At 38.0% G+C, this 9,836-nt stretch overlaps 1 protein-coding gene across 1 annotated transcript in view; it reads right to left on the bottom strand.

Annotated features, from left to right (window-relative positions):
• TTC7A (tetratricopeptide repeat domain 7A) overlaps window positions 1-8,045 on the bottom strand; it is a gene marked incomplete at its 3' end in the record, with an annotated part of 86,397 nt that extends 78,352 nt beyond the window's left edge. The window contains exons 1-2 of the mRNA XM_008945958.1: window positions 7,892-8,045; window positions 6,595-6,763 (exon numbers count right to left, since the gene is read on the bottom strand). Of these exons, the coding sequence (XP_008944206.1) occupies window positions 6,595-6,763; window positions 7,892-8,041 (319 nt within the window). The remainder of the gene's footprint in view (window positions 1-6,594; window positions 6,764-7,891) is intronic.
• Between the last annotated feature and the right edge of the window lie 1,791 nt (window positions 8,046-9,836).

Genomic DNA, 9,836 nt, shown 5'->3' with positions numbered 1-9,836 from the left:
GACAAGCTCTAACAGACAAAGTTTGAAGTATCTATGGCACAGGCTTCCTACGTGTGGCCTGAGAGCTGCTTGCTGACGGGCTCCAACATTTGCACAGTGATACAGGAGGAGGGAACTTGAGTTCTTGACCCGTTGCCTAATGAGGCCAGAGATCCTCGGCATAACGACTAAACCAGCTTTCATTTAGCATTCTTCCATGAAGAGCTGCTTGGTGTCTGCTGACAGACCAGCAGTGCACAAGATCCCATTACAATTGTACATGATTAAAGTTAAGCACAGGATCTGTTGCTGACTGCAAAGTAGCAATTCACATGCACCTGACACTTCCACTGAACCTAATGAGTATTTCCATGTTTCTGTAAATAGAACTAATTAATAACCAATCATTTAACTTGGTAATTGTGACATTAAATTTGAATATGGTTCAGTAGCAGTAAAGAGAGTCTCACCTTACTCAACATACATTACCCAAATATAAACACAGCTGTTTGACCAGGCAAGAGGAGACATAAAAGAGCCTGCAGCAACATGGGTACAGTTATGTAATGGCACAGCCTAACTAGACATGACATCCCTCACATACCTAAAAAGAATTTATTACTGTAATACAACCCAGCCATCTTGACAGATACCTGGAGTAGTCTACTAATCTGCACACTCCAATCAATATAAACAGAATTTCTTTACTAAAATCAAGTTTGCAAAGTTGCAGAGTTTGAGAAACATCAGACCTGTGAATTGCAATGTTCACCTATAAGCATTTGTAGAAAGATTCACTAAATTGTAATATCGACTGTTATATATTTATTTTTCAATTATGTCTTTTGACTTATGCAGCAATATCAGAATTGTGTTACCTAAGATTTCATTAAGGTTATGAAATAGTTAAATATATACTTATTATTTCTGAGTTAGTGACAAGTTGCACTTCCACAACCTAACACCTCGATACCCCACTCTGCATGTGTCTCACCTCTGCTTCCATAAGCACACAAAAATTCCTTAGAAACACAGGAGTTATTGCTACACACAGTATTTGAATAATGCCTTTGTGCTTTCCAGTCTATTACTTCACTCATATGCTGCTGAAAACTTGCAGAAACTTAATTGTCCTGCTCTCAGAGGCCATGTCCCTTCATTAGCTTCAGTTGCTACTAAAATGGATTATAAATATATGCATCATTATAACAGCATATAGCGATTTTTTTTCTGGTTGGTCATAGAAGAGAGTAGTAAAAGTGTGAGGTAGCTACACAAGACTAACAAGCCCAAGAAAGGAAAAAACCCACCTATAGTCTTCAGTTACTTTTTCATAGATTCACAACTTGTCTTATTTCTACTCTTCATAAGTTAAGATCTTCCTCAGAATTGAGTGCTGCCAATTGAACTGATTTGGTGAAGAAAAACAAATGGATACTAAAGAGACAGACTGCATGTCTTATAACAAGGGAACCTGCTCTGTTTGTCAGAAGGTAATCATTCATAAGCTGCTATATCAACTGACAAGCTGATATCAAGTGTGTAATACAATCAGAAACTCACACAAACACCGCTCTACATTTTACTTGAGCCAAGACTTGCCACCACAATCTCAAGAACATTCTTCCCTCCTCCTCCCCCTGCCCAGCCTAATGTCTTAACTTTGCTCTCGCTGCCTAAGACAGCTCTAATAACCAGTACCAATGTCCAAGCTTCACCTGTAGCAGAAAAAACCCACACTTTTTCCTGAGCTGTTTCTTAAAACTTCATACTAAAAGGTATGACCTGCTCCTGTATCACAATTTTAAGTGCTACTACAACAGAAGAAAAGGCAACAGCTTCATGGAGACAGCTCCAGCAATATTCACACACATACTTTCAGGCTATGCTTTGCCACAAGAGTGCAAACTTGCCCATCCTCTCAACCATGTCTTTCTTTTATGCTTATTTTTGTTTCCCTCATCACACCGTCCTGAAATAAGCTGACACCTCCAACCACAGACATTTAACTACAGAAAACTGTTTTTCGGATGCTTTTCCTCTGCTTTTGTGCCAACTATAATTACAAGCAGATGGGGAGGGAGCTAACCAACAGATCCAGGTATGTATTCTCATGTTTTTGCAAATACTAAGCAGTCCATTGATTTGAAAAGCTCCATCTTTTCCTTTCCACATTTTATGTGACATCAAAAAAATTGCCCCACTCAATTTCTTCAAGTAAGCTTCTTAATCTAAGAAAATTCAGTATTTAATACCAAAACTATGATTTTATTAATGCTCTATCCCACACAACACCTTATACATACACATAGTCATTACTCAGAAGCATGGCATCAAAATTAGCTCTTTTCTTAAAAAAAACACCAAGAAAACCAGTAAATCTAATCCAGACCTGCATTCTATCAGCACATACTGAAAAATAAAATTAGAAAAAAAAAAAAAAAATCAGTGTAAGACCAAAAAAGTATGCCTGTCACCAAATTAACCAAATAAAAGACTGTCTTTCCTCCACTACACTTCTGTCTTTGACTGGTGAATTTGAGGAAATGGTGAAGAAAAGCAGGAAAACAACACAATTAGACTACATTCAGTGGACTGTGTGGTAGTTACATCCCTGCAACTCTTGCATGCGGGATAACCATCACTGCTGAGTCCTTACCTACACTAATTAAGTTTGAGGCTTTGCCTCGTACATATTCACATGTCTAGTCTACTCTCTGTTGTTTTAACAGACACAGTAGCAGCTAACTTTTCATCAGACCACTCTTGCATCTTCTAGTCAAGGTAACACATAAGCTATCTCTACTAGCAGTGCCTTTTGTGGCCAAAAGCAAAACAAAAACCCACAAAACCAAAAACAAACACCACACCACAAAAGCCACAAAACTAAATTGTCCTGCTCCTTGAATTTCTTTCCAAAGGAATTTTTTTTCCCCCCACCATTGAAAACAACTGCCCACGAACTTTTCAGTCTGATGAAATACAGCAGCTCGTTCAACACCACACTAACAACTCTGAACACTTTCCCTAGGAGGAGCAGCAGACAGGAGCCACTTCCCAGCACTGCTCGGGCACCGAGGTCCTGTGATTCCCCACACATCACAGGCTGCCAAAGAGCTGCACATAAACAGAGAAGATTTCAAGGGTAATTTGACAGGACTTTTCTTAGAAGTTTGTGGAAACTCTACAATGTTTCATTTTGACAAACCATTGAGAAGCTTTCTTTGAAAGATCTGAAGCAGCATTTCACTATCTAGACTTTTCCAAGAAAAGAAAAACAATCATTTGATCTTCCTTGATGGGTTTGGAAGCCTTTGAATCCTTTGCCTGACTTATTATCATTCCACATTATGCCTCTCAGTTACATTCTTCTAAATAGGTTGTCTTCAACTAAAGCTGTAGGCAGCACAGAGACTTAAATGCATTCTTTTAAAGACAGATATGAATTTAATTCATTTATGTAATTAAAAAAATGTGAGGATTCCCTTTGCGGCTGAAAGGCAGGCAATAGATGGCTTTAGTTGTTAGGTTTAATAACAGAGTTATTCCAAGCTGAAGTCTGCAGGGGTACGAAGACACTAAATTTCATGTTCTGAACTACTGCAATGAAGACTTTTGTAATGAATACTATTGCAATTTAATGATTATTCTGCAGTAAGGCTTACAAACAACATTGATGGGTAATGCATACAGATACCCTCACTCTGGAGAGTCTGAAGAAGCAGGAAGAATCTTCCTCTTTTGATTTTTGTCACATCTGTACTTTCTGACCACATAAAGACATACAGACATATATTGATACGTATGCATATATACACACATACATAAATAGACACACCCCACCCCCACAGTTAAGCAAGTGTTTGGGATCTCACTTCCTCCTCCACGTTCTGAATACATCTTCTCTCCCCACAATTGCCACTACAGTTCCTCTTTCCCTCCTGTCTATCCATCAGTAGATAAAACTCTAGCAAAATTTAGCTTGAACCTGACCTTGGACCTATTTTTGCACTTCGCTGCCTCAACACACATGCTGAATCTTCCTTTGTTGTGAAGAACAGAAAGACACATTTTATGTGTTCCACAAGCAAGAGTAAGATGGGACATAGGGAAAGCAGGTCATTCTTAAGGGCTTGTTGTGAACTGTTAACTGCCCAGGGTTACAGCGTAACCTCATTGACGTACCCTGTACCAACCCCACACAACCCACCTATCACATCTGAGCTTACCAAATGAAACTCCAGATGGTGATGGTAAGCACTTGGAGGCAATCTCACCTTAAATAAGGAAATTTTTTTTAAGGCAATTAAAAACTGCTATTAGTTATCTGCCCTATGCCTTTGTCAGAGGTTAAGTACATCAGTATCAGATCACTACACAACAGCACACAAGACGGCAAATCCACTGGAACTAGATTTGCGTCAAACTGGATTGAAATGGGGCGATTGGAGCAGGTATTTTTAACTGCCTCTGTGCAGGGTGCTGCGCTGAACACCTCAGTCAGGTTGACACTTGCAACCAGGCAGCACAGCTCGTTGCTTAATAAGATAGTGCTACATTCATGACTGCCAAAGAAATAAAATCTAAGAGTTTTATCTTTAGATAACCAAGTTATCCTTGAACTTTCAAGCAAAAATACAAATCCCAGTGAAGCACAAAATCCTTGTAAGAATAACTTGTATTTAGTTGGGCAATACCTACAAGGCTAAATCACCTCTGAAGCAGCTCTGAATTCAGACTGAAAAGTTATATAGTCCACTTATACAAAGAGAAAGGAGAAATTCCAGAGGCAAGGGAGAAAAGTGAGAATTAAATGTATGCTATTGGGTAGAAACATATGCCATTTAGCTGTCAATTACTGTAAACTTACTTAGACTTTGAATACTAAATTAAGATTGCTCTATGACTTCTACCTCATTCTAGAACACACAGAAGACAATATTAATATTCTTGGAACCTGCCATCATGGAAAGAAAGAATATTAAAGTTTATTACTACTCTATTCAAACTGGAAACACAGTAGCAAAAAAAGCTGATTCTGAACATGAACAAAACAAAAACAAAACTCCAATACTTGGCTCAATTTGCTCAGGTAAATTGGTAGCCAGTAACCCAGTAGAAGTGACCAAACTAATGAAGTCTGATCAAGATTAGATCAGGCTTGATATGACAGATTTCAACATTTAAGTATAAAACTTGAAATCAGAAGCAAAAAAGCTCCCACCATGTCTAGAGAGAAGACATGTTAGTCATCTCTGTTTTTTGTTGTTTGGGTTTTTGTTGTTGTTGTGGGGTTTGTTTTTGTTTTGTTTGTGGTTCTTTCTGCTTGTTTTTTTGTGTGTGTGTGTTTTGGTTGGGGGGGGGGTGTTTGTGTTTTTTGTTTGTTTGCTTGTTTTGTTTTTTTTTTAAGCTGAACCTACAAAACATTCCAGGGTAGAAAATACACACATTTTACTATTTTCTATATTTTTTACTATAAACTAACTGTACTGTTTATAAATTATTTTTACATTAAGTAAAATCAGTAATGCTAATCCTGTCTGCAAAATGGATGCCTCTACATTTCAATTGTTATATATCCTTAATGGGGTCAAATAAATCAGAGCCAGAAAAGCTGAGCTCTGGAAAAAGATTCAATTAAGTTACTGGGATTCCTTATCCCTCGGGGATATAAACTTAAACTTGATCAAGTCCAAGACTGCATTTTCATGGAAACAATGTGACCAATTCAACAGACATCCTCAGAGATTTAAAAAACAAACTACAGAACCAAAACCAAAGCTGAATGGAAGTTTACCCATACCAGTCATTGCCAAAAATCCCTCACAGATGCTGTATGAGAGCACTGGGCAGTTTCATGTCGTATATAAGAACTGCCCATGTACTCCCTTACCACTTAAATCTAAATGTTGCCCACACTTAGGAAGCATCCTCTTATCTCTGCTACCAGTTCTCTTATTTCCTTGACACTGCTACAGAGAATGATTCATGCTTGTCTAACATTCACTAGAGGACTGTGATGGTGGAAAACAGTCACTCTTCCAAGACTAATATTAGAAACAATCCTTGACCACTTCTCAATGAATACTATTGGTGCCTTCTGCAGATTGTGTTTGCTGACTTTCACTCTGCTCTTGCCATAACAAAAACTACATATGCACACCAAACCCAGGTTTAAACACAGCAAAGTAAACATTTAGACACAGCAAATTCTAATAAACCTACAGCATACAGACTGCCACTTTCCTCAGCACACTGACCCAGCTTAATCTATTAATAAGTTTTCTAAACTGAAGAGGCACTGCCACCTTAAGACACAAGACCAGCATTACAACTTTCACTACATAATTTGAAATTTCTTTTATTAGTCAACTTCACTTTATGAATTTTTTCACAGGTATTAATGTAAGAAAAATAAAAAAAAAGTGGCAGAAATGCATTGTTTCAAGCACAAACAAAATAATTTAAAGGAGCCAAGCCACCCTCTAGCTTATCTACAAATGTGGTATTCCATGTTGATAAGAACACCAAAAAACTCTTTACCTTCAGACATGATATTAACTAACTTTTTAAAAAACTATTTCCACATTATTATGCTAGAAAGACCAAGCTTACCTTTAGTAGAATATGCTTCAGCAATCATCCGTAGCCTATATGGTGGCACTGCAGCTATCTGCAAGTCATCAACTCCAACTCTGGCATACGTGTTCAGAGCTTCTTTGTAATCACCCTCCACATAGTTTAACTTAGCCATAATTAGGTTAGCTTCTTGTAGAAATTCTGGCTAAAAGGAAGAGGAATAAGATTTTTTTTTTTTCCTGAGAAACAAACCTGATTTTTTCGGATTATTTGGTCTGTTTTCTCTATATATTCACTGTAGAAACCCTTGGCATATTTCTTGTAACAGAGCAACAAACCAACAAAATCCTGTCTTCATGTAATATTTGGGAAGCTTGCAGTAGGGCGTGAATCCACAAAGTTTCACTCTGCCAAGCTACTGAAAAGCATTACCCAGTTATTTTATATATTCACATATTTATTTACACATGCACCAGAAATACCTCTCAGTCAGAATCCAGCTTTGCCAGGTGACAAAACTGTTTAAAGGCAGCGTATCATTACAACCTCTCCAATGATTTTTTTCTGACACCACAAGCATAGCTGAAAATAACATAGCATCAAAATTTAATGGTACGTGTTCCACAGCCTACACATTTAATTTGCACAATTTCAGAGTATCAGAGCAGAAGAAATGTCTTGAAAAAAGGATTCATGGAAGAATGAAGAAAGCAGAAAAATTAATACTCCCACAAATCACAGGAAACACAAGGTAACAGATGACTGTAAAACGAGGTCCTTCTGGTCTCTCAAAAGTCGGACAACGCATACAGAAAAGATAAGCTGATGCAGCAGCGACAACAGTTAAGCAAGTGAAGAGCCAAAACGGTTAAGAACATCAAAAGGTTATGACAGACAATGCTCTCAAATATTAACCTCGCTTTCCACACCCACAACCATGAGTTTTCAGGAAAGGTTCCTTATATTAATTGACTCTTAGAGACATTTGTGAAGTATTTTGCATTTTCTTAACACTTCTGTTTAATGCACAACAGAGACCAATACAGTTATATATACCAAGAAAGACTTCCACAGAACAGGTTTTAAGTACGTCACTTAAGCATCCCAGAAGTCAATGACAATTTTCTTACTCTTCTAATGAAAGAAGAATGGAGAAATTTAACAAAAACCCACAAAGAGACACAGAGCCATGAAATAGCATCGTGCTGGTGTTCTAGGAACAGCAATGATAACAAAACACCGTAAAAGCACTTTCCACATTTTCCTCCATGGCCAGCAGAGCACTCCAGCCATTTTCAGCTTTTCTAATTCTTGCCCAGGCTGACTTACATACCTTTAGGTTTCCCCTATCAAGCGCTGCTGTGAGATGTTTCCTGACCTCAGTCAGCTTTGGATGGAGCCCCCGTGGACTACTACTCTGTTTAAGAGCATTTTCCTTCAAAAATTGTTCTAGTTTGGACTCCCCAAGAAGAAGTTCTGCCATGTCATCTGTAAATAAAACCAAAACACATGAAATATTAGAACTAATTTTATTTTGCTAACGTTTGAGTGGAGCAGCCCTTGCCTGAATTTTAAGTACACTAACCAAAACAATCACAGCATCAAGTATTCAGATGTAACACAAGACACATGGTACTTTGTTTTGGTTTGCAATTTTTCTTTCATCTCCCTGTTTCTGGTATAAAATTTCCTGTGTTCTAAGCTATAATGATTTGCAACATTAACCTGAAGTCAGTGTTCCCCCCTTACCCCTTAATAAAACAACAGTGGATTCAAAGCCCTATGTAGCTTTCTGAACGTGACACAATATGCTTCTGATGTTCACTTTACGAAAAAAAATGGCCTTTGTTTCACAAAATGCCTACTGTGGTTTCAAAAAATATACACATACGCACACACACATAAATATAGCATTTGGATTAAATTATGCAACTAGGTTTAAGTTACACATCCCTCATCATGACTTTGATCACCATCCATATCTCGTCTTTTAAAAATGTAGCTACCGCTCAGACCTTGTTAAGGCTCCAGCCATCCAAAGTCTTCAGTATGGCATTACAATTCTCATCATCCTCTTTCTCCTACAAGGCTTACCACCACTTGTCAGACATGGCAGTAGAACATAATACCAGGCTGCCCAGCAAAGCTGCACCAAGCATGCTTGCTGAACTTGAAGAAACTGGTCATCCTCTACCTTGCACTTATCCAGGACCACTAAACTTGTTTTACTGAAACGTGTTGAGTAGTAGTTTCTCTAGAGAGCTGTAAAAGTCATCACCTCACTATTTGGTACTTGAAAAGACCAGGTCATGTCTTGCAAAGGATGTCTAAATACCGTGAATCTGAACTAACAATAAATAAAATAGGTTTGAAAAAGGGGAAGAGCAAAAAGCTGACAACTGGAAAAGTGCTCGCCGCACTATAACCTTTAGATGTCCTTAGAGGTTATGGGAAGGGACAGAAAGACCAGGAGATCCAGTACTGTGGAGGCAAAGCTTTCCCTTAGGAAGTATAAATGCATCAGCATTATCTCACCTTTTAAGTACAGCAAATTTTAGTCTCATGTCAGTTGGACTTGTTTACGACCCACGTACTATGCTATTACACAGTAAGCTGTAAGGACCAGTACTGTCCTGCAATGTGTCCTATCAAGTAGAAAGACAAAAACCTGTTGGTTCTCTTTTTCTTTAACACCTCCAGCTAACTGACGATTCTTAAATCAAAATCTCTTCCATACTGAGCTTTAAGAGACCAGCCAAATAGCAAAAGCTTCAACAGAGTGTTTTTTGTGTGGTTTTTTTTTTTTTTTTTTTTTTTTTTTTCCCCCTCTCATTTTCTGTTCTGAAAAAGCTGTTCATGGTAATCTGGACTTTTATTTTTTCCTCAACTACTATTCACTCATGTTTTACTGTTTAAACACCACTGTAGAAGAGAAAGATCTCAGCCTGGTCACCAGTCCATTTACTTTTCTATTTTTCAGACTATAATCGTCAAATTCATCAATCTCAAATCTGCAGCAACAGTTCCATGCCTTTACCCACCAAAGTTTCACCTCATAATTCAGCTACACTCATCTGTCTCTAGACCAGACTACACCAGATGATCTGAAATGCCACTTTCTGCATGTGCTTTCTTCTTTTAAAAGCACCTTTGTGATTTGTCACATGTGTTTTGTTTTGACTGCACTGTGCATCTTCTGCTCAAACTATCCTGTCTGGAAATATACAGTCTGGATACAGATGCAGCCTTGATACATGTTAGCCAAAAAATGTTGGTTC

Source organism: Merops nubicus, unplaced genomic scaffold (assembly GCF_000691845.1).
Source record: "Merops nubicus isolate BGI_N331 unplaced genomic scaffold, ASM69184v1 scaffold10158, whole genome shotgun sequence".
Classification (NCBI taxonomy): domain Eukaryota; kingdom Metazoa; phylum Chordata; class Aves; order Coraciiformes; family Meropidae; genus Merops; species Merops nubicus.
Note: the sequence above shows the minus strand (reverse complement) of the source record. Positions and strands in the feature narration are given on the sequence as shown.